The 26,071-nt window shown below is 36.5% G+C and overlaps 1 protein-coding gene across 1 annotated transcript in view; it reads left to right on the top strand.

The window, feature by feature from the left end:
* Positions 1 to 26,071, top strand: part of SPAG17 (sperm associated antigen 17) — a 115,489-nt gene that overhangs the window by 37,622 nt on the left and 51,796 nt on the right. Inside the window, exons 7-20 of the mRNA XM_072851530.1 lie at positions 2,817 to 2,998; positions 6,058 to 6,213; positions 6,940 to 7,021; positions 7,383 to 7,501; positions 8,433 to 8,570; positions 8,655 to 8,768; positions 10,232 to 10,382; positions 12,019 to 12,249; positions 14,293 to 14,381; positions 15,013 to 15,126; positions 16,681 to 16,835; positions 21,394 to 21,578; positions 23,232 to 23,326; positions 24,656 to 24,892. Of these exons, the coding sequence (XP_072707631.1) occupies positions 2,817 to 2,998; positions 6,058 to 6,213; positions 6,940 to 7,021; positions 7,383 to 7,501; positions 8,433 to 8,570; positions 8,655 to 8,768; positions 10,232 to 10,382; positions 12,019 to 12,249; positions 14,293 to 14,381; positions 15,013 to 15,126; positions 16,681 to 16,835; positions 21,394 to 21,578; positions 23,232 to 23,326; positions 24,656 to 24,892 (2,048 nt within the window). The remainder of the gene's footprint in view (positions 1 to 2,816; positions 2,999 to 6,057; positions 6,214 to 6,939; positions 7,022 to 7,382; positions 7,502 to 8,432; positions 8,571 to 8,654; positions 8,769 to 10,231; positions 10,383 to 12,018; positions 12,250 to 14,292; positions 14,382 to 15,012; positions 15,127 to 16,680; positions 16,836 to 21,393; positions 21,579 to 23,231; positions 23,327 to 24,655; positions 24,893 to 26,071) is intronic.

A 26,071-nucleotide genomic window follows, 5' to 3' on the forward strand; every position in this document is an offset into this window, starting at 1 on the left:
CCAAATGATTGAAAAGAAAATTATTGGGGATCTATAAAATTTTGCCTATGAGGAAAAGAAATGGAATTGTTATCCTTAAGTTTAAAAAGAGAAGGCTGAATGATGTAGTGGAGAAATGATAAAAGCTTTCAAGTTTGTAAAAGACTAGAACAGAAAATGAAGAGTTTAAATTGTAACAGAGAAAATACAATTTAGCAGGAACAAATTTTCCACAGATGAGGTTAGTGAAGTACTGAAGTAGCCTGAGTAGGAATATTATTGAGTCTTGGAAGCTTTTAAGATTATATTAAGAAAAACATTTGTCAGCAGCAATACAGGTATAGTTAATTGTGCCTTGGAGCAGGCATTAACTCAAGTATTTAATAGTTGAATGACTTACAAAATACATCATGGTTGATCATTTCCATAATGTACAGAGATACTTTTTAGAAGGGAAAACATTAACCTGTAAATGCAATCACGTTAGTGTTTCTGTTGTTCCTGTCACGAATGCACATGAATGCACATGAATCATGGATTAGGAACCACAGCTTTCATGTTCTTTTCCTTCCCAAGAGTTTGCATCCCATAATGGCTTTCATTTTGTGATGCTACCAAGTCAAGCACTCTTAGTACCCTTTCACATGGTTAGTTTTCTGTTCCTCTAATCACTCTAGTAGCTATGCTACTACTAATTCAGCTTTTCTGAGAGCTAATGAGAGAACTCAGACCAGTCTCTCAGTCTGACAAAATGGAATTAATTTTTCTCCATTTCTGCTGGAAATGTGTGACCTGACACATCCTAGTGATTCTAGGATTTCTGTTTTCACAGTGATGATTCAAAATCACTATGCAATGGCTTAGTGTATACTAGATGCTTTTCTTCCACTGTTATATGATGATAACAGATTTTTTTTGTTGCTGTTGTTCCAAAATCATGTAGTGTACTGCTGGGTACTGTCTCATTTCTGTTACTGAAGACTTCAAAGTAATTCAGTTCCTCTGTGGGGTTGTGCCAAATCTCTTCTGTATTGACAGTTTCTCCCAGCTCCTGCACCTTCTTTTGGGATTAGTCATGAAAACTTTAATTCATTCTGAGACAGTTTGCATGATGAAAATATACTTGAGGAAAGAAAAGCCTTAGGACTGCAGGTAAAAGAATTAAGGGGAGAGGCAGTAGTCAAGGGCAGAGCATCTAATGATTGATCCTGGCAAGGAGTGATGTTTCTGTGAATGGGGAAGCCTAAGTGTCATACACATTTCTGTGTGTGTTTTATTATTAAACTATGGGTCAGAGTTAGTAAAATGTTGTTATTCTTCTATTGTAAAACAGGAATGTCTAGCTACAATGCTATTAGCACAGTGCCATTCACCTTTCATTCAAAAATGCAAAGAGATTAATCCATTGACTGAGCAGCCCTAGATGCTGTTACACTGCTGATATGTGCTTTCAAAGCTGAGTTTGTTCGGGAAACATTGTCATGGGTGAGGTATTGTCCTGAATTAGAGGATATCTTTCATGAGCAGATGAAAAACAAAGAGAAAGGATGATCCTGTGACTGAGATGAGCTGTTAGGAGCATAAAAGTGTTTAAGGTCAAGGAACCATCTAGGTCAGTGATCTATCTCCAGAAGTGCTCATAAACTGATGCCCGAGGGAGAGTAAAGGAAAGGAATGGAAGGAAAAGAGTAGTAGGAAAAGCATGTATGAAACTTCTCAATGCATACATCACCGAGACACCAGTTATTTTCAAGTCAGGGGATTTTCCTGATGCTGATGATTTTCCTGATGTTTTGTCTTTTTAGTAAACCTCAGCGGATATAGTTTGTTTTCTAAGTACTTCTTCAGTCTTCCCTTGAACTCATGAGAATGTCTTATACCTACAGAATTTTTTGGCAGAGTTCCCAGGTCTTCTACCCATTTTCTGGAGTCACTTAATGGGACATATCTTCCGAATCATGATAAAACCATTTTATAAGTTAATTGGCAAACATTTCTGATGGCTGCTACAGGAGGCATATATAACTTGGAAAACCTTAAGGAGGACAGCATTTTTGGAAGAATCCACAGCCTCACTGAATTGTTTTGTTTTAAACCCATGGGGCCACTAGAATTACACAAGTGAGGTATTTGGCCTCATACTTAGGTTTTAGAAGTGCTGAGCACCCCTAAGTCCAAATGAAGGCAAGTCACTGCAGGTTTAGTGTCCTTACATCTCTTAAATTAGGCTACAAAAAGTATGGTTGATCTTGTATTCCAGAGTGTGATTGTAAGGTTGGCATTAAGAGAGAACTTTTTTCTTTGTAGCTAGAGGACCTTTCAAAATTGACCATTACTGTGCAGTAAAAATGGAAACCATGCAACTTCTAGGCTCGCTATTCATAGTCATACTGTACCTTAATCTCCTTTTTCCCCAATTTCCACATCAATAAAATTGTGATAATAAGGCTTGCTTATCCTATACTTAAAGAACAAGTTTGTCAAGGTATATGCTGGCAGCTTTGGAAAAGTGCAACCTAGGATTTTACATTTCCTAGGTTTCAAACATTCACTGCTGTTGTTTAGTTTGGGGGGGAGAGGCAGGGGGGTGGTTCTGTTTTTGGGTTTGGTTTGGGTTGGGTTTTTTGGGTTTTTTTGTTTGTTTGTTTTTTTCCTGAAAGAACTATCATGTTTTACTGAGGCTTTATCTTCCTGGACAAAGTTGGGTATCAGATTTTTGCTGAGCCTCTGAGGATGGGAATATTTTATCAGTACTTATGGAAGACTAATATATGATTTGTGCTTTCTGTAAAAGGGAGACATTGTACCATGATTTATCTAACACTTATAAATTTTAGTTGTAGAAGCAGAGAAAAGAAAGAAAGGTGAAGCTATCAAAGACCTGGAAACATTTTGGAAATACCTGGATCCAGTTCTCAACAGTGGAAAGCATGGATCAAGTCTCTTTGATGTTGCCAGACTTCATCACCAAGTTAAGGAGAGTGCCTTTCCCCCTGATTGGTCTGACAAAGAAATGCTGGTCAGTAGATTCTGCTTTCATGATGCATGGTGTGCTTTGGGGTTTGTAATGTTTAAGACCAATTTAGAAATGACAGGAATTTTAGCTTAGTCTTCTATGAAACAGAACCGGAGTAGTTAGTATATTTTGTAATCTTGAAAAAAATTATTTCCTATGTATCCAACAAGTTTATTCAGCATGTATTCATAAGGAGTCCTTTGAATAAAAAAATACCTGACTTGGAGTTTCTTAATATTGTAGGCCACAGCAGCAGTTTTAAAACAGTTTGAGGTATAACATTTATTCAGCATCTTTACATAGACCCAATTTGGATCTCATTAGAGTCAGATGTCAGTATGAAATAACACAAAAATTACATTTTTGTCCTCATAACAGCAGGTCTACTTTCTGTATCTCAGAACCATCACATGAGAACAAATTAAAATGATTACAAGAATGCTTTTTGATATAAAATGTCATTTTAGCATACCCAGTACCACTTGTCCAACCCAAAACATGACCCTGGCTTATTACTCATTAGTCTGCTGAGTCAGGACTATTACCAGGCACTGGAAGAGAAAGTGAACCAATAGAAACTTTTTCCAATCTAGGTTCTCCAGGCTAGTCTGGTAAAAGGGTCCAGTATTTTTCAATCTACAATGGCAGCAGTAAAAAATATAAACTGCTAAAGCAAAATAAAGCAACATGCCATAATTTAACCTGCTGTATTTGTGGTCTATATTATTAGAGTTAAAGGACAGACTACACTCTCCTAACACTTACAGTACATTAAATCCTGTGTATAAACAATCTGGTGAGCTAAGAAGTACCTCTGATCCTGAAGGGATCAGAACCGAGTTTGGCTAAATCCACAGCGGTTTCCAAGGCATTCACTAAAAATGCCTCAATTGTGGAAACGTGTAGGCTTGCTACTTACAACATTTAGTTATCATTATACTCTTGATCTAATCTTAAAACATGAAGCCTGTTTTGGGAAAGAAGTTTTTTAATCTTGTCTGTCTTCCCCATAATCATATCTTATAGGGGACTGTTGCTACTCATGAATATCCTGCGAGCAGCTATATTATAGCTGAAATAAAAGAAAAATGATCTGTCACTGAATTGTTTCAGCAGATTGTAGTTGTAATTTCACATTCTTCTGTATCTCAGAATTCAGCAGAGATCTAAAGAAGTAGGAACATTTGTAAGTTTTTAAAGAAACGGATGGGAAGAATATACGTTTTGAAATCATAAGTGGATAGAGTAAATCTGTTCTAGTGGAATTCCTGGAGAGTCTCTGAGCCCTAGCTTGCTGCGTCTCTGAAGTCCAAGATATACAGAAGGAAAACTCTTGTGACAAATTCTTAGACATTGATAGAAAAATAATAGCTCTTGTGACAAATTGTTAGACATTGATAGAAAAATGATAAAGTATTATATACAGCAAGTAATTGCCACTTTCAGATTTAAAATATTTAGCAATATTTTCAAAAATTTTTTCCTTTATTGAAAAGTCAGTAGTGGTTAGACTCAGAGGACTTTTGACAAGCATCTGTGTCTGTCCTGAGAAGAGGAGAGAGCAAATAAATTGAATCACAAAACTGTAATTATACATATAACGTGGCTAAACTTTGCATGTGTCCCATTGAGTAGAGCCAGGTTGTGTTACTTGTAACTTTGTAAAAATTCAGGTTTTGTTTAAAGATTGTGCCTTCAAAACACTCCGATACTTCAACTGAAATTTTCATGTGCTCTAGTGATCTCTTGTAAGTAATATATGAATGGAAGGGTTTTATACCCATTTTTCAGAAGACTATTGAATAGGAAAAACAAAGGTGCAAGAATATTAACTCTGAAAATTCTGTTTTCACAAATAGAACTTCTCTCCCAAATATCTTCTCTAGTCTTTAAATGTTATGAAAACTGAGACAAGTATTCCATAACTGATCACTGATTTGCAGTACTTGTTTTGAAGTGCCATAAAGAGGGTCTGAGTTGAAGAAAGCAGATGCTTAATACTTCTTAAGGGTCAGTTAATATATTAGTGCTTAATGACAGTTGTGCTTCTTCAGCATGTTTCATTTTAGGAAACTTAATTGAGACATCCAGTGTTGATAGCCACCTCTTAGAGGCAAACTTCTTAATACAAGAGACTTCCCCTACTTTCACAAAAATGAAATAATCACTCAGAAAAGGGCTGTTGAGAGAAATTGTCTAAAAATTATAATAATTTCATCTTTTCCACAATGTCTAAGATGTACAGGGGAAGAATACATCCATTAAAGCCACTGAAACTTGAGTGTGGCATGTGGTCTCACATAGGGCTTTGGTATTTGTACAAAAGCATTTCACATTTAAAATAGCAGTTGGTATTATTCTTTTTATTCTTCCCAAGCCTCAGTGAAAACCACAGTACACCACCTCAAGAACCTTGACTCTTTCCTTGTCAGACTTTTGCAGATACAGCACTCTCCCTTTGGGCATTTGGCTGGTATGCTGACATTCCTTTGCTTACACAACTATGGAATTCAGAGTTCAGTACTTGAGGCTTTCCTTGTTTTAAAAGGGCAACAGAAAGAAAGAAAATAGTATGAGATGATATTGATTAGTTGGTTGGGGGTTTTTTAAGTTATTTTTTATCCTTCTAGGGCAGGAGAATAGTTGACCTTGCAAATATGCTGCAGGTTGATGACCAATAGAAACATGCACATAGGATATAAAACAATTATTTTAAGTTACGTCTCTTGTTCCTTCCCATCCAAAAAAATGACCTAAATTCCAGTTGCAAGAGAGCAGAGCTTGAATGGCTACTGTTAAGACAAGTTAGACTTTATAACAATAAAGCAGTTGGGCAATACTCAGTCCATACTGTGGTGTGGCAGTGTTTAGGCAAATAAAGATGAGGAGGCCTTGTTTTCTCAGAGTTACTCTAAAACATTTTGAATTAGTGGAGAAAACATCCCTTGGAAGATTTTTAAACTGTTGTAGATCCGCTGGTTAGAGAGCTAATGACTCGTGGCTAAGTTACATGACACTTTTGTATGCAAACTTCAACCTTTGTACCTGATTTTCTGTCATAGCTTGCATTTGGCACTGCGCTGTTTGAAAGCATTGCTTGTTTAATGTATGACTGCCTGGACTGGAGAAGACAACATTGTAACTACTTGGAAAACACCAAGTTTATTAATGTGCCTGCATTATCAGAGAGAAAATTGACACAACCACCTGTAACTGAGGCAAGGATCCTTTGTGCTTTACCATGCTTCTTGAAGAGAATAACTAGTTACAGGCTAGAATTGCCTGTCTTTAATTCTGCGCTCTAAAATTTACCTTGGACCATCACTCCATGTGTAATTTTTTGTGAATGAAATTGGGATTTTTGTCTTCAGCATTTAAAACCTATAAAATGGAAAAAAAAATAGCAGAGCATTGGGGAAACAAAAAAAGGAAAATTTGAAGGATCATACAGGTGCTGGCATAAAGTACCACAGGTGTAAAAATGACCAAACTAGCTTCAGATGACACCTTCTTGTGTCTGGAAAAATCACTATGGCTGCACGGAGCTACTGTCTTGTTGCAGATCTGTGAACTATCAAAAAAAGATTATTAGTTCTATCCAAGATAAGTTTCTGTATTTTGTTCATGGTAGACAAAAGCTTAAGTGGGCAGAAGAAAGTGGCTTGTAGGACACAAACTAGTGGCAGGGAAAAAATGGGCTTACTCCATTTATAGCAGTATTATTGAATGCTCATTTAAAGCATTCATAAAACTACATTCTTACTATCTTGTTCCATTCAGTTAGGTGGGATTCGCCTCCCCTAATACCAGCCATTTAAAAGTTTAGCATCTAGTCTAGAGTAAGTAGCAAAAGCTAAATTAAATTAATTTCTCCAATCCTATTTGTCCAATCCTCATTTGTTCCATTGTTTCTGAGGTTTTTTATCTTTATTTTTGTTCTTTAGGTACAACCAGCATCACAGATTACACCTTCAAAGAAAAAAGGGCAAGCAGAAGAAATTCCATCAACAGTAATTTTGTCACAGGGTATGTCTAAAGGATTAAAGCACTGGTCTGTAGCTGTTCACTCAGTCATACCATTCATTCATCTGACAGCACAAATCCTTGAAATTATTTGCACAGTAAGCTGAAGATCTGATTTGATGTTGTGAGAGTAGTTTCTTGGTGAATACATTGTGAGTCTCTGGAAACTGCAGTGGCGATAACTAAGTTCTTTAGAAAATCACTTTTTCTATCTATTCCTAGTCACAGTTAGATTTGAGAGCTCTACAGTAATGAACCTAGTTAGTGTTTTTCAGAAAAATTGTCTGAAGGTTGAACTGGTTTGTAACAGAAGTGGGCATTTCTGAAGAAATCAATCTTAATGTTTTATCTCTTATTATAACAGAGGAAGAAGCTTCTATTTTGGCTACTTCCGTGGACATGAGGTATTACAATGACTTAATGAGTCAGATTCCCGAGGAATACTTTTCTGTACCCTTAATGCTGAACTGCATGTTGGAACAGGTGGGAATATTCTCTTTATAATTCCTGTGGCTAGTTCAGCTTAGACCTGGTATAATGAATTGATCAAAGATCGATAAATCCATCTGTTTCAGCCTAAAATAAAAGACTGTGCTTGAAGGCACCAAGGAGGTTCAATACAAAGGAATCACAACTCAAAAGTGACTTCTTTGGTGTTCTTTCATGTTGTGCACTTACCCTGTATTATTCCAAAATTTTGTTCAATAAAAGTGTTATTCCAAAATTTTTTTTTCAAGACTACAGATCCAATATAATCAAATGAGGAAAAAGATGTAATTTCTTAGCTAAGTCAATAACAAGTTTTCATCTCCTGCAACAATGTTATTGATACTGAACTTTTACTGTTTTACTCAGTATAAAGGTTTTAGGGCAAGCCTAACATAGAAGTGGCGTATATCAATGCTAGTGCTAGACAGATCTGACTTTGGTTGAGTTCAGGCACAATCTATGAGTTAGCAAAGACCCACAGTATGACTTGGAAATCTTCCTTCTTTTAGAAATAAAATTTCAGCACAATCTTATTTTTTTACTTTTTGCAATTTAATCTGAAAATAGACTCAGGCAAAAATACTCAAAATAAGGTCCAGCACCTGATACACAATCAGGTTTTCATTATCCCTGTTCATTAACAATTCTTAACATTTCAAGTCAGAAATATTTTCCTTCTCATCCTTCCAAAAGTGAATAATAGGAGAAAACATTTAATTCTGTTTTCCATAATCTTTGTTTTGGGCAGGAACTAACATGGAGAATTGCATTTTTACTACTTGTAGAAAAAAAAAAACTATGGTTTTCTTTCCTGACAGAATTTATGGATGTGTGTTTAGCTTATAGCAGGATCTGCTTGGTAGTTTTAATGAAGTTAAGCGGCAGTCATACTGTAATGAAAGCTAACATATATCATCTTTGCCAGGTTATTGCAAGTGAAGAAGACCTTACACCACCTAGTCTGGTGGTGCCAGAGCCCCGGGCAGATGGGCTACATCATACTATTGCAGATCATATAGCCTCTGTCCTTCCTTCTCTTTCACTTTCTGAGAGTGAAAAAAAGGTTTGTGTTGTCTTTTGTTCATTTCCTAAAATGATAGATAAATAAATCTCACTGGGGTTTAATACATCTTTCTTTTTTTAACAGAATCTCTATGACTACTTTTCTCCTAAATACAGTGAAAAAAAGACTGTCACGTGCAAGTACCCTCTCTTATTTAACTACCACGATACCCTAGCTCAGCGGTTGCACCTGCTGAAGGTATAGTGCTACCTATCATATATAAATAGTTCTGAAGTCCACAGGCAGTGAATACTCAATGCACTAGAAAGGATGGAGTGGTGTTTTTACAAAGCAGAACAGTATAGCCTAGATTTTTCCTGCTAAGATAGACACACTAACACATGTTTAGTCTGCTTAAGAAGCAATGAGTTACTACTGCTGACAGAGAACACATCACAAACACAAAGCATTATATTGATTTCAGTGATTTGTTTGCATTATTAATAAGAATGTTTAGCCTATGGCATAGATGAGAGATATTACAGAACTCCGTTGATTTACTGTAGTCAAACACTGATGAAACTGTGGAAAATGAGTTACTAACTTGGTAACAGTGATTTAGCACGCAGACTAGATTAAATACTAAGATGTAGAGAAGTATAAGAAAAGATACAGAGTTTGTTAGTGAACACAAGTGTGCTCAGGTTGGCTAAATAGTTGGAGCATAGTGTATACCCAAGACATTGCCAAATTCTAACAAAGGCAGAAAGGTTCAGAGACTGAAAGGTTTGGGATTATTTCAAAGTAACAGTTCCCAGACTTTCTGAACCAAAAAACCACTAGGAATTCCTGAAAATTTTCCAAAGCCAGGGTGCAGTTTTACCATTAAACTTTGAAAATACTCTGAAGGCAATACAAGTGATAATAGAGTTCTAGATTTCACAGCTAAGGTGTATCTGCCTGGCTTCATGAATTACAAATTGTCTGTGGAATACTTTGGCAACCATTGATTAAAACAGTATTCAGAAAAAAATCGAGCTTGACACATTGGAGGTACTCAAGCAGAAGGCAGGACTGAGTAATCACAAAGAGAGATGCTCTTACCAGGCATATGCTTGATGTATATGATGCACTTGCTGCAGAGGAAATCCAGGATATAGCACAATGTTTGAGGAGTGGATAGAGGAAAAAGATTTGGAAGATACGGTCCAAGGAAAAGGTACTGTAAGTGTGTAATATTAAAAAGAGCAAAGCTGAATGATACCAGTAAGTCTCAAAAGATAAATCCTTAAATATATAGGGATGCTGCAGTAACAGACTGATCAACGAGTTTACAGACTTCATTACTATGAGAAGTAGCATGGACCAGCTGAAAGATACACGGAAGGTACCTGCTGCCTGTCTGAATAGATCAGTACATATTTCTGTATTCCAGAATTTTTGAGTCTAGCTAGCACAAGCAAATATCTTCTAACAAGTGTCTTTTATTATGCCATCATTTATTCTCCTATGTATCTCATTTTTTTTCTGCCTCAAATATCTGACGCCATGATTCAATAACACGCTGTGAGCACATGCTCAAATTTAAGTTTATGTCTGACTGACTTAAGCACACGCTTATGTCTTTTGCTATAAAAAGAATCCTTTATTCAAACATCGTTTTTAGAAATCCACTGGTGTGAAAGTTTACTTTAACTCTGGTACTTTGGGTTTTGTTCCAGGTCCAGGAGAACTTAAATCCAGAAAAGATTGAATGTGAAATGATGTATAAACTGCCTCTTACAGAGCTTATCCGTTTCACCCTTCCTTCAACTGAAAACAACACTAAATGCTTGGCCAGAGTTCATGAGCTCATGCATTATTGTACCAGTGGTAAACTGATTTTCTTTTTCATTGATATAACTTTGATTTTTTTCTTCTGGTTGATGATCCTATTAAATAGCAGGAATTTTGGTACAAGGTGTTTTTCAGCTGCCTAAAACCTTTGCAGAATTTCCCATTTTCACATTCTTGCTTATACCTTAGCCTACTCTACAAGTTAGGGCTAACTTTAGACCTCAGTTTCATGGTTAATGGGCAAGGCTATAAAAGTATTAAATATTGCATGACTAAGAGCTGGAAGTATGTTAGAACTCATTTATTTATTTATTTATTTATTCACAAACATAAAATCACTTACTGAATCTGAGGAAAAAAAAATAGTTGTACAAATTGCTATTTTTAGAAGGCATTTTGGGAGACACTGGCATAAGCTGTATGTTTATTTACCAACGCCCTTTTGGTGGAGGAGCACATGTATCTTAGGTAGAAGATTTTTATTGGACAACAAATGGCTTTCAGAATGTATTCTGTGTAAGCTGTTGGTGTTAATAATGAAACGGCTTCTATACTAGTCCCTTTATCAAAGCAAGAATACATTCACTTCTTCAACCATAATCATTTCTGCAGTTACCTTTTTGTGGAGTGTGCCTACCACCATGATGTACACTGTGAAACAATGCCAAAGGCTGCATAAATACCCTTAGGTAGTTTTGAAAGTTTACGCTAGATTACTAAGAAATATAAACATCCAAATCCCTTTGGTTACATTTATGCCATCATATGAGGCACAGGATTTGAAGGTACTTTCCCAGCTATTCAGTCCTGAAATCCCTTGTGTTGGATTAATTTACACTCGCTGCATTGTTTCTAGTTGTTGGTATGTTGATTTTGGACATTAAGCTATTAAGGTATTCTGTATTGCTGTAGCAGTCCAGCTGATGGGTATCAAATTTGATGGTCTTCACTGGACCATACTATACCGCCAAACTCTCCCAACTGTTAACTTAGCTAGCAATGTCTTCACTTTTATTGAGAACGTGATTGATTTGAACAGGAGACAAGAGATCCAACATTTTCAAGATGTGTGACATGCTTGGGTGTTTAACTACCATACAGAGAAAACATTTCAAACTGAAGATACTCTTTGTATGATTTGGGCACTGAACTACCTGTATTAAAATTCAGTCGTCCTCATGATTATCATTATATGGACACCAGTGCATACAACCATGAATAGGAATTATTGCCTTTGCACCTTGCATACTTCTGTATAAATTATGTGTAAAACTTTGTCTGAAGGGAAAAAAACATTTCATACTTGGTTTGAGAAGCTACAGATAATAAAATTTATGATAATGGAAGCCTTTTCATGAACTAAAAATAAAGTCTACTCAGTATTTTAAAATCAACATCATTTATAAAAAGTTAATGAGCCGAAAGGTATTCAGATGTAGAAAACACTTCATTTAAGATGGATTAATAGTTAGGCATATCATTTTGCAATTTGTAAGCATTCAACTTCGAATGCAGTGTAAAATGTAGCTCACATAATTTGATCCAATACCATTAAGGAAATTGTTGTTGGCTTTTGCACAGTTGCCAAGAACAATACACTTACATAGTCTTCTATTTATCTTCTGCTGAGCCATAAGGACATTTTCAGTTAATGATTGTAATTCTTTTCTAGAACTTCTGAGTTGGGCTGAAGTAGAAAGAGCCTTCAGAGTGTTTACTTTTGAAAGCCTGAGACTGACTGGGCTGAGTGACTCTGGTCTCCTGGAGAGCTCTGGATCTATGGTTGGAGGTGATTCTGAAGTGTCTTATATCCCTTGGGATAATCCAGCCCAGTTTGCAAGACATCTGAGACAACTGTTCCTTATGGAAAAGACACTTAGTGGGAAATCTCCAAGAGGCTTTGGTAAAAACCTCTCTGTTTACATTACTCCTGAAGAATTTAAATCCACTATTTATTTTGCCATATCATTTGCTATTTCAAGGCTGTAATTTTTCTTACTTGTACAAATCACTGAAGTTCAAGTATTGTATAGTCTGTACATTGAGTATCTATGTAGGATTACTAGATAAATACAAAAGCTGGCTATTTTGTATGACAACATTAACAGTTTATTTAAGCAACTCTTTAAAATGATATCTGTAGAAAAGTATGTATTAGAAAACTGTTTTATTGCTTATGACATCAAATATATTTTAGAGACATAAAATACTGAAGACATGATTAAATACCTTTCCGAATACAGGCTCTTTTGAGTTACGATGGCAGCCGAGTCTTTACAAACTCAGTAGCAACCAGAGTGAAATCAAAAGTGATGTATAAAGTTAATTAGATGATTACTAGTGAATGAGTATTAGGAAGTGGAAAGGGTATATAACTCCCACATGAGGACTCTAGAAGGTGATATAAAAAGTTGAAAATTAAAAAAAGGTGTGCTATATATTGTAATTACACATCCATACATACTTTTTCCTGCAATTTTTTTTTCTTGCTTCGTTTGCAGTCTGTGCAATTAGTATAACTTTAACAAGTTACTATGTGACATTTGAGCCATTACAACTATCCCATTCATATCAGAATGGGAACATTTTAGATAAAAGGATCAGAGATGGAGATCTCTTGTAGACAATGCAGAGTGAATTTTCTGCACGTTCTACATCTTCTCCTTCTGCAGATTCTAACATACTGAAAAGTTGTTGGCCTGGAGCAGTGTTGGCCAAGAAGCAACTTTAAAAACAAGAGATTCTTTTTCTGGGATGTGAGAAAAATAGAAATTAGGTCAGTTTAAGCTGCTATACCTTTAGATTCATGATGTTGCCCATGCTTTCCTATTATAGACAGCTAGGCAACCAGCTCAGATGAGATCCTTTTTGGAGCAGATGAAATGAATCCTGCTTATCTGCCTCTCTTCCAACTTTTGGGAACCTTTTTTGGGTGTTAGTTCATTTTACTTTTGTGCTAGTCACAATACTAAATATTGCAGTTACAAACATAGCCTCCAACATTTGATCACTTCTGCAACACTAAAACAAATACCAGGAAGATAAAACTTTTGCTTTCAGATTTCTTAAATCTTCTAAAGGCAATCAGTAAACAGGTCTAACTTCCTAGAGAAGCAGAGCCAGATATATGTCTGGAAGTTGAGCTGGTTATGAGCCACTTACGAACAAATACTCTCCAGAATGTTTTCTCCCAGGAAGAGTATTTTTCTTGTATGTGTGAATTTTGATCAAATTTTAGTGACCTCTGCCCTAACTCTAGGCATAAATAATTCTATTAAAAGGAAATTATTTCAAAGAATTAGGAGAGCATAGAAGTTAGTCTCCATGTGATCCTATTCATATCAGGTGCCCATTGTCACAATGATAGTTTATCAGGAATGACTGGTCGTATTCTCGGCAGAAGTAATATGCTGTCAGTAGCTTGTAGAACTCTATACATCCAATTAATTTCAAGTTTAAAATTTTGCATTTTTCAAAAATATGTGAAAATATCAAAATAATTGATTTTTGCCACCTTTTTTATGTAATCTGTGCAAAGGAATGCTTGTTATTGATTCTCTTGTATAGTAAGCAGGAAAATGGTTCTTCATGTATGAGTCTTGAGGACACTTCTTAGAGTATTTTTAATTTTTTTGAACATGCAAGGCCAGCATAGGACAAATAAGAGGATGATTTAAGTGGGTCTTATAGAGAGTCCTTTTTTTTTTTTTTTTTTTTTTTTTTTAATGAGCTGTCTGGCATTCGTTGTCCCTGGATTTTAAAGTGCTCTTTTAGGAAAGAAGTGTGGCAGAGCTGATCATGTATTTATTGGACTAGTGTCATAAAAGGAAGCTTCAACTTGATGGCAATCTCATCAGGGAGGCTAAGGAAATTGCATCATTCCAACCTTAGTGTTTAGGGCTGAAATTTCTAGAACACTTCTTAAAATTCTGCTTTCAATTTCCAGGACATAGAGAAACAAATGGCAAAGATGGAAGAGATGGTCTGGCTGATCCTGTTTTGAACAAAGAATTGGATCTTTTCACTTCTGATATGGCAAGTGTGAGGAATCAGAGGATACTGTTCAGTGCCAGGACATGTTACTGGGGATTCCTTTGCAATGCTGACTGCAAGTGTTAATTTTGTGATGTTTGGCAAATAGTGCCATAAGCACTATGAAATCACTTTCTTCGAGTTTTAAGGTGATGGGTCTTGGTGAAGCTACTAATGACAATTCTATGCTGGTTTCACTGAATATCAGGGGTCAAATACTAGCATGAGAAATTGAGAGAAATTGCCAAACTGTGTCACACTAATAGACTGTGTAGTTTGACATCCTCAGAAACACCTGCCTGCCATACAGCCCTGGATAAATATAGCAATTTTAAAATTACTTCATAGGACATGTTTAAATATTTATAATTGCTTACAGAACTCAAAAACATATAACCTAATAATAAAAATATTTGGATTATGTTTGCCATAAAAAAGCCAAGACCAAAAACTTTTGGGAGTAATTGTGTTTTTTATTAAATAGTGCCATACGGGTCTACACATGTGCAGCATTATGCAATTAACTCTGATGCAACATGGGATGCTGTCTATTAAGTCAACAAGATTACAGTTAATTTAATACAACTGACACTGAAATGTTGATATTCATTATTTTGTTTTGGTGTATTTTGAGGTGAGTCCGAAAAATGATAGCCTAGGACCATTGGAAGAAATAAAAAAGACACAGAGGCGTTGTTTGACAGACTGGAGTTTCGCTGAGCATTTTCAACCCCATGTTCTTCTTCAGGTATCTGAACTGACAATCTTATACATACAGTCACCCCTCAAAATGCTGTACAAAGAATTAGTAGCAGAGTATAGGGTATTTCCTTACTAGATAATTGATTCAGTTTTATCCCTTTTACATTTTTGCCAAAACCCATTGTTCTTTAGCTGCTTTTCAGTTTCTTATGTGAAATTTAGTTTGTAATGGGTTTTTATTTCCTGGTTTGGCTAAATTGCAGCTATCCTTGTTGGTAGTGAGTCTTTTAGCTAAATGTGTGATGGAGACACAATGATCTTGCCCTTAGGGGGTGATCCTCCCTGGCAGTTACGGAACTCATTAGTGCAGTGTATGTGAAAGCATACTTTTCAAATACCTATGCAGTATATGTTTTATGGGCAAGCAGAAAATTTTATTGTAATGGTACTTCACCCTTTCAGAGCTACAAGCTTCATTTCTATAAATCTTGCAAGCTAAAGACTAAAACTCATCTTGCAGAAAGACAGAACAACAAATGTGAAAGATAAGTTCCAGTGTAGATGGCTTAAGTTGGTAGGCATTCTCTTGGGAGGAGTGGATTATTAGTTCCTATGCTGCATTGAGTTTCCTATCCTGCAATTCTTATTTAATCCTGACACATGCTATACATGGGTGAAGGAAATGCTGCTTGGACTTTTTCAGCACCACTTTAGCATCACAACTTTAAAGTCTGCTCATTCATTTTGGTACATAGGGAATTCCTTCTTATGCAACATAAATAGCTAATACTAACTGAACTGGCAATAGTTAGTGAATCTAGTCAAAAGATACTGGTGGAAAATAACTGCAACAGAAAATAACGTTTTATTGCAACAGAAAGTAGCATTTTGTAAGAATATTTCCTTATACTACATGTCACACCTGAACATAATTTTTACACCAGCTGATATTAAGGTTTTCATGTTTAAAGAGAATATTTCTTGATATGGGATTATTTCAGTTTTACCTCAGTTGCACACTTCTGTAAAAATAATAGTTTCAAAGAAGGCTTTCTTCTAGCTATAACTATAAAATAAGTTTCAGCCTGCAGACAATGTAAACACTGAAAATGACGGGGCAGTACAGAACAGAGTGGAATAATGGAGAATACAGTAGATCTCAGAGATGTGCAGGTCTCATAGTATAGCAAATTGAATACCAAGTAGACTTAACTGAGCTAAAAAAAAGTAAATTTGTTTTCTTTTTACCTGATATATGATAGTTCTGCTTTTATTTACTATTTATTTAAGTACTTTATTATTTAAATTTGTTTAAGTATTTATTTAATATTTAATGTATTTGTTTATTATTTAGCTGAACTTTTTCATTCATGGTCAATCTCAGGTGGAGCATTATGACTGCCTCTTCTCAATATGAATAGCGGTGGAGTTTCAATTTCCACCTGCCTGAACACTTCAGATTGTTGTAATCCAAATGCTTTGCGTACATCTTGTAGGAGAGTGAAGTTCTGAAGCACCTGTTTCTAAGAGCCGTGTTCTGTAGCATCTGTACATATGGTACTGTCTGCAGGGAGGATGTACATTTCTCTTTCCTTTTCAGGTTCTTCATACTGCATCCCAAGAGTATAGATGTATTGATTCCTTTTATCATACCCAGGATAACTCTTTGCTGATGGTTCTTCACAATCCTATGAATCAGTATCGTTTGTGCCAAGAGACTTGGGATACTGCATTGCACTCTAATGTTGGATTCAGGTAGTTGATTTTATCTTTCATGTCTCATTCACAGTCATCTTCAATTAAAGCCTACATGGCTGTGCTTGGAACAAAGCTTTGAAATTAAAAGATACCATGATGTAACACATTTATGAGAAAGCAAGTCATGCAGGTGGAAAACAGTGCTGTATCAGAAGAATTCTATTGAGACAACACTTTTCTGAGTGAGGAAAATCATGCAGTAACTGTATGTTCCTTATCACAAACTATAAAAATATATATAATGCATACATACACACAAAGTCATATTAGGGATATCCACATCAAGAAAATTATGTTGAGGACACTTCAGGTGAGGGAGGTTAAAAAGAAAATTCTGTTTAAGAATATAATTATCAGGTTTTTCCACTATGTATACATAAATTGGGCAAGTGTCACTGGGAACATTTTTCGAGAAAAAGCCCTTTATTAATATTAGAATAGTTTTTTCACAGAATACCGTGTTCTTCTTAATTCCTTGTCACTATCTGCTTACCAGTTAAGAGGTATGCAAGTGGTTGATGCGTCCACTATTAGAGCTTTTGTCAGTGGACCTATTCATTTTTGAATACATTTTTGCACTGAAACAGTGATATAAATGATGTGGATCTAACTGCTATTCCAAATAATTGACCAAGAATAGAATATGTGTCCATGTACTGATATGTAAAGAAGCTACAATGACATGGAGAGACAGCTGAGCTATCTTTAACCATGTGACTCTGGTGCTTTATGGATTAATTAGATTTGATTTATCAAATAGAATTTCAAGCAAATGATCCAATGGACACTACCCCCCCACCTCCCCCCCCAACTTGCCTGCAGGCATCCCTTTCTAAGTGCAGTGCCTCATTTATCAGAATATGGGAATCTTTTAACATCAACTTTTGTTGGTACCTATGTATTTGAACAGGTTTGAATGCTAAATAGGCAAAGTGTGCTTTCCTGAAGACATATTTTGTATCTTAGACTCACACAGAGTTCCTTGACTGAGAGCAATCTCAGCTTTCCAGGCACGTGGACTTAAATTATTTGCTGTGAAAAGAGCCTGTTGTGATTAGCAGTGACTGGGACCAGGGCCAGAAGAGATTTACCAGCAGTAACACAAAGTTCCTTGGAGAAAATGCTGGCTGTTTTGTGGTTGTTGGGCAATTCCACTAAATGTCTGGTCAATCAATTTTTTTGTATGTATATAACAGCTAAAATCTTCCCCAAAAGCTAGTGAAAAGATGGTGTGTTCAAGTAAACCTGGGTCTTGCATTCAGATAGACCCAGGCAGAGGGTCAGTGGTCTCAAAGTCTATTACACAAAAGTCTGTTGGAGCCCAGACCTGTTTACTTTGCCAGCTATTCTTACTGGGTTTTGGGGCACTGGACATTAAGGGCCTGATTCAAGTTGCTTAAGCATAAACACCTGGTGTATCCGAGATGTCCACACAGGGCTGACACATACGACATAAGACCTGTACTCTTTTGGAACAGACGCTGGAGACCAGGTCACATACCCTAGTACATCTAACATGTCACTTGGTGTTTACATACACTGAGTAACACCTCATCCCAATGGCATAGTGGTGTTGTGTTGTCTGTAGGAGCAGATAGTGAGGAACCAAGACCTCTTCAGGAAGCGTTTATCCTTGAAACAACAACTCTTCATCGATGGGGTCCTAGAACAATTTGTCTGGTCACCTTGAAAGGGCATTGAAATAGTCAGTTCAAGGCCAGTTGAAAAATGGGAAGAGCTCTTGATACCTGCAAAACAGAAGCTGCTAATTTTGCATCCAAAGAGGGAATTACGCATGTTCTCTGGTAGATGGATTATAATTCAGTTGAGGATGAAATAGCTATATGCTTCCTCCTTCTTACTCTTCCACATACACTGGAAACAAGGCTTAGACATTACAGATAGCTTCTGCTTGGGGCATGACGTCTTTGTTCAGTGACGCTTCATCGGGTTTTGTTTCAAAGCAGCAAGGAGTTCCTAAAGCAACTGGCATGAAAGCTAACAAGAAGGTTTGGCTTTGTTCTTGTTTCGTAGAAATATTCAATGTCACTGCTATGTATGCTACTTAGTATCTTTGAAGAGCTATGGGCTCTCATTTGGTTCTGTTATGTGGTGTCTATATCTGCCTTTTCTCTGCAAAATAATCAGCACAATTTCTGACCTTATTCAACCTGTTTGCTAAAGATCATTTCAGATTTCCAGACAAAGTATCATAAATATTTGCTAGTGCATGTTTCCAGGCAACATAACACTTCTGTGGAAGACAGTCTGTAAATACCTGGAGTGCTTCAAGCTGTTGCCTGCATTAGCTTCCAGATCCTGCTGAGTTGCCAGAAACAGGCACAAACCTGGCTTATTAATTAAGCAGTAGTATTACTGGTTTTTACCTTTGTATGAAATAACTGGCTCCTGATTAGTTTAGTAACAGTTTATTGATTATTTTTTTTTTCCTTTTATTAAAATTACTATCATTCTGATTTTTGGGATATATTTAAGAGTCACAGTTTCACCACACAGGAGTGTTACAAATACACAACAAATGCTGTGCTTGACTATCTCTCTGTTAGGAGTTCTCTACCTGTGTTTATTTGTTACTACTTTATTGTGACATCTTATAGACCACAGACCCACTTTGTAGGGTTGTTCCATAGTTGCTGTCTGGAATATACTTCTGTTACCTGCTAATCAGCTGGTTACAATGGGTCCTGTTACAGCAAATTCTCATGCAAGGGGGAAATTAAATTTCTTATGTTGCAGCAGCTTTTGTTCCTGGAGATCCCAGTTAACCCTTCCTTCTTCTCTATGGATATCAGGTCCTGTAGTTCATGTAGAAAATCTAAAAATTCAGGAATTGTGCTGTTTAAAAGGTAGGCAGCAGGAGGCTGCCCATGAAATCCAATGGATGCTACTGACTAAGGGGATCCAAAGGCAGGTACACATGTAGCTGCAGCGATATGTGTGTGTAAAACATTTCAACTCTGGTTAGGGTAAGTGGCCACTGTAACAGGAAGCCAAATGAATTCAGACATTATCAAAACTATTCTTCTGCTCAAACTTAATCTTAATGACATTTGTTTACTGTTTCATAGTAAACACATTACACAAGTTACTGGAAAAGAATAATCCTTTCTGAGAAATGATTCTGAGTCAGACATTAGCAGCAGTAGTGACATCAGAATACATATTAATAGAATGTGTATTTTTGACTTTGAATGACTGTTTCATTGCCCTAAAATATTTTCCACGTGAATAATCTCTTTTTTATTTATAACGTATATTCATCTTCAAGTTATTCCAGTACTGGCAACTCTAGGTTCCAGCCTAGTTTTGCCTTTTGTTTTCAACACCTTTGTTTTTATAGCTTGTACACTTTTCTTCAGATACAACCAGAGTCACCTCGTCCTTACTGAGTATATGATCAACAGTTTCTCCATGCAAGTTTCCCAAAGCAGGCTCCATATACTTTGCAGGAGCTGGGAGAGACTTGTGTATCTTTAAGCTGTACATGAAATGTATACATTTCCAGTCTGTGTAGATAGCCTACATGTTAATTCTCTTGAACATACAATGTAATGCTACAATAAGAACTTTAAAACTGTCATGAGGTTAAGAATTGTGCTGCCTACATGTTCACAACCAAAAACTGTAATGCATAGAGAGCTTTTGAATACATTTGAATCATCTTGAACTTATAAATGCAAAACATCGTGAAGACACAACAACTGAATCTCATGCATTCTTTAAAAGCCCCATTTAGTTTTGCACATGTGAAGAATTTTACTTTTAAAGAGTTAGGGTAACACTCCAAACAAGGGATTGAGTGGCAACTGCATATAAGACTTCCAGGCTTCATCCTACCTTGGAAGCAGTCGTTTACAATGAACTATTTTAGCAGTCATTTCAGACACCTTTGGAAGATGTGACAATGCAACTACCGATACCAGCTGCAAACTCTGGATCAGTTTGTCATTCAGTGTTCACTTCAACTGTTAATTGTTAATATTCTTAATTTACGCCAGGCTACAGTGCACTGATTCTCTAATCTGGATTTGGATGACAATTTCCAAGCACCTTGCTTGTCACACCAATAAAGAAGAGCTAGAAATTAATTAGAATAATACCTCCTCAGTTGCTGAACAAACAAATGAAGTGTATTCTAAAAGACAATATAAATCAAGAGCAACTAAGAAAATAAGTTATCCTGGTGGTAAAACAGTGAGGAGAATTAGTCTCAACCTTCCTTAAACCGAATGTCTCTGTTTTCTGACTTTCTGGATTTTCTTTGAGGGCAGGCATTCTTTGCAAGACAAGTTTCCAATATCTCTGCAGAAAGGAGAACCAAAATCCCAAACGTAAGATATATTAAGCAAATACCAGCCAGGCAAAAGTACCAGCTCCTATAAAAACTGAACGAAACCCTGTCAAATGCAAGCCTTCTCTCAAAGGTTCTAGAATAATATTTGTATAAGAAACTGAGAAGCCAAGTGATCTTGTTTGACCTGAAATCATATTAAGTGAAAACTGTATTATAGTAGAGGAATGTTGTGCTTTTCAGGAACTATCTTGAGCTGGTGGCCAACTCAATTGAAGACTGGGTGAAAGAGGAAGAAGTCAAATACCAAGAAGAGAAGATGGCTAAGGAAATAGAGTCTCTTAAACTGGAAGAAGCCATGGCAGAAGGACCTTTTGAATTGTCTGCATGTGCTGTCAAAAAAACTGGCTTCCCTGAGAAAGCCAAAAGTGGGTATCTCTTTGTTTTATCCTAGAAAATTCATTCTTCATGTTGAGTGCTGAGACCCAAAGTTATTCAGAGCAGAACTGCATATATTTTTTCATACAGTAACCTTGTTTTGTCATCTGTATAGACTTAAATATGTTTTGAAATTAATTAAATACACATATTTAAATATTCTGCATCATCCTCTGTTATGAAACTGAGACCTTTAATGTCAATTTACATTTACAATAGCTGTGTTTGTTTAGTAGAATTACTTTAAGGATTACATACAAATATGAATCTCTGTTTAGATGACTGAACTTATGAAGAGATGAGCAGTAGTTAAAGTTGGCAACACAGTTCAGGAAAATTCCTTTTTAAAAGGGCAGGATAAAAGCTGGAAGTCAGAAGCTGTGGGCTAGAAGCTAAAACTGGAAACTGGAATTGACTAGACAGCAGAGCAAACTTTAATTACAAGCAACATTTTGGATAGTGAAAATTGTAAGCAGTTCATACAGTAACTGTTGAGCAGGCAGCAAAATCTGAAAACTCCTTTTGACAAAAGAGAACTTTTGTCCAAATTGTCTATTTGTGTATTTAAATGGTATTAACAATGATTTGTTGATATTTAGCCTTTGTTTTGTTCACCTTCTTTGAGAATGCACTTTGAAACCTTCTAGTACTAGTAATTAGCATTTACAAAAATATGAATGTTATTCCTCAACCCAGTTAACATGTCTGATTATAGTTTGGAAACCAAAAGGATGGTTATGACTTCTAAATCATAATTTGTACCTATCTAGCTTTCACAGGAGCTAGACTGAGTCTTGCCCATCTGGTGCCTCATGACAGATATGATTCAGAGAGAAGTTCACTTGCTGGAAAAAGATAATCACCTCTAGATGAGATGCCCAGATGGGCAACAGTGTATTTAGGTGATTTCAATTTCACTGGAAGTGCTGTAACGCACACTGCAATTTTTACTTTTTACTACAAAGTAATCTAAGTAGAAGTTTCTGATAGTGTACTTTACTTTTCTAGCAAGTAAATATTGGGTATCCAAGCATGAAATAAAACCACACACCTAGAGAGATACACCCTTTTCATGAGTCATAGGTCGCTATTAGTAAACAGGGGATATGGTCTATCTTTAGTGAAGGTTTGAAGGTTCAGACGGCATTTATTCACTTTTTTTGACTTGAAAGGTTATAATATCTATGATTCTGGTATTGAGCTTGTTCTGGTGTTTGAGCTGGTTGAAGCACTGGATCTGAATTCTGGAACAGTGGTAGTTGCAAAAATGATAAATACTGCTTATTGTTTATTCAGCATTGCTCATCTGCATAAAAAAAAACTTGTTGCAGGAGCAAAGCCTTCAATAGCAAGAAGCAGAGAGTGAGTCTTTAAATACGTTGATATATTGTTTAGCATATTTGGTCCCCAGTTATGACTATCAAGTAATCCTAGTTGTCAGATAAGTTTCTTCTAACCTGAACAGTGTTTCTATTTTATCTCTAAAAATATTTGACATTTTCTTTATTCTACTTTTATACTTTTACTATTTACAAATTTTTTTTATTTACTTGCATTTCTTTTATTTTTATTTTTCCATTTTTTAAAATTATTCCATTTTTTTATATTTATAAGCTCATTTATTCCCCTTTCATTTCTCAAAGGCAGCATGTCAGGACCTGAGAGCATAACGGAGACTATTCCAGAATCTCAATCCAACAATGAAAAAAGTCCTTTTATCAGAGAAGGCTCTCTAAAGGTGAGGCAAAAATATTTATGTTTCTGAAATGGACTAAATAACACTGCTTTCCCAGGAAGGTAAGCCTTCATTCTTACATAGACTTGTCTCAGTCCTCTTAGTTTTTCTGCTCTTGGCTATTTTTTGTATACTTTCTTTCTTGTTTTCTTTAACTTATTCCTTATTGATTCAGTTATGTTATGTTACTTTCTTAAGGGAAGACTGTTTGGAGTTAACTAGATGTTCCAAAAGCAATTCATAATTGCAGAACTAGGAAATGAGAATTATGGATAATATCCTACTTCTTGTTGAAGTTTTCTGGTTATACAGCTATGAAAACATGAGATCCAAATTCATGGAAGTACTTATGTACCCAACTCCTACTTTCACTATCTACATCTCTTTGAAATTAAGGAATGTAAATATGGTACCTCAGAGTTCTCTTATGACAGAGAATCCCATTTCATAGGCGTAGACCATGTTCATGCACCACAGATGAATTGACTTGCCTAGGTTCACACAGTAAGTTTCTGGCTGAGGTAGGAGTTAAGCACACGTTTTTTAAGTCTTAGCATTGGCGCTGTCCATTACTCTGCACAAATCTAGCTTAATTGATGTTGTACTCCCCTGCTTTTTTGCCTCCTCGCAGCCATAGTACGTCTCATCTTTCTTATAGTGTGTAATGCTCTGCACTTAAAGTACTGATATTGGAATGTAGATATGGAATAGTGTTAACCAATTCCTGGGTACTCAACTTGAGCTGGCACAGCTCAAGTTAGGCTAATGCCTAACTTGTAACTGTGAGTGCTTACCATTTCTTCCACAGAAATGCTTGTGCTTTGGTATGCTTAGAATATAAAATGCTACAAAGCCCTAAATACTCTGGAAAATCTCGGATGTCTCTTGTTGTCTTCCTGATACAAGATTATAATTCTGGCATTGATACCTCATTCCTCTTTCTGTAAAAGAATAAAATCATTTCATGTCACAGTTGCATTTTGGGAATAAACTAATACCAGTGATGCATTCTAATTTGGTGATAAACATTGTGGAAAAGTGCACAAAAAATAATTCTTTTATGACTGAACGTGTAATATACAAATAATCATCTGATATGTCTCCTGTGGTCAAGAATGACTGATCCTGTGGATTGAATGAGTCAGTAATTTTATGCAGAATATAGTCTGTAATATTGTAAAACTGTAGACACGTTTGGAAAACATGTGAGAGTGACTTAGAATATTGGTTCCTTTGAGTTTGTTTACTTGTACTCTTTTCAGCATGCACATATGAAATATCACGTAAAACAAAGAGAACCACAGTCATTTGAATTCCTAACATTTAATGTAGGCTTGGAAGGAGGAGCAGGACCGATTACTAGAGGAAGAACAACTTAAGGAAACAAAAAAAGGAAAAAAAGAAAATTTGGGAGGTAAAAAGAAAGGACAGGAGATAATAATACATGAAGAAAGTAAAGGTTCCAACAAGAAATCTTCCAAAGAGAAGCTTATAGATGAGCCAGCAAAAGCCCCTGAACTTGAGGAGGATCCCAGTGTCACAGAACCACATTCTGAGAAAGTTTATAAGGTAAGGAGTCCTATTATTGCACCACATTAGGAAAGTGCTAACTATTTATATATAGAGTCAAGATTACAGCAAAGCTATTGTCCATTGTGAAATTGGAGTTCAGCGCAAATTAAGCCTAACTAGGTCTTGTTTAACTCCATCATTTTAGCAGCAGATCCTTTCCTAAAAGTTTTGGAAAGCAATTTCTGATGTTTAAGATTATCCTACACAATACTATTTAATTAACTTGGATTGTTTTTAGTGTGTATGACATGAACACAAAGATAAGTTGATCATGGTTTTGTGCACATGGAAAATATATTTATGGGATGAATTTTGCCTAAAAATGTGATTTTCCTGGGAGGGGGTAGGAAAGTGGAACATAAAGACCTGTTCCAACTCCCATATTCAGGGACTGCTAGACCTAGTTGATGCCCATCTATAAGAAGGGCCGGAAGGAGGGTCCGGGGAACTACAGCCTGTTAGTCTGACCTCAGTGCCAGGGAGGAGATCATGGAGCAGATCATCCTGGGTGCCATCACGCAGTACATATGGGACAACCAGGTGATCAGGCCCAGTCAGCATGGGTTTATGAAAGTCAGGTCCTGCTTGACCAACCTGATCTCCTATGACAAAGTGACCTGGTTAATGGATGAGGGAAAGGCTGTGGATGTTGCCTACCTAGACTTTAGTATAGCCTTTGACATGGTTTCCCACAGCATTCTCCTGGAGAAACTGGCTGCTCATGGCTTGGACAGGCATACGCTTCGCTGGGTAAAAAACTGGCTGGATGGCCAGGCCCAAAAGAGTTGTGGTGAATGGAGTTAAATCCAGTTGGCAGCCGGTCACAAGTGGTGTTCCCCAGGGCTTAGTACTGGGGCCAGTTCTGTTTAATATCTTTATCAATGATCTGGACAAGGGGATCAAGTGCACCATCACCACAGGTTATAGTTGTGGGTGACTCCCTTCTGAGGGGAACCGAGGGTCCGATATGCCAGATGGACCCTCCTCTTAGGGAAGTCTGCTGCCTCCCTGGGGCCCGGGTTAAGGATATCACTAGGATACTTCCTAGCCTGCTACGGCCCTCGGACTGTTTACCCTCTACTGCTCTTCCATATGGGGCGCGATGAAGCTGCAACACATAGTCCTAGGGCAGTCAAAAGAGACTTCAGGGCCTTGGGACAGCTAGTAAGAGACTCT

Source organism: Ciconia boyciana, chromosome 1, assembly GCF_034638445.1.
Source record: "Ciconia boyciana chromosome 1, ASM3463844v1, whole genome shotgun sequence".
NCBI classification, from domain to species: Eukaryota; Metazoa; Chordata; class Aves; order Ciconiiformes; family Ciconiidae; genus Ciconia; species Ciconia boyciana.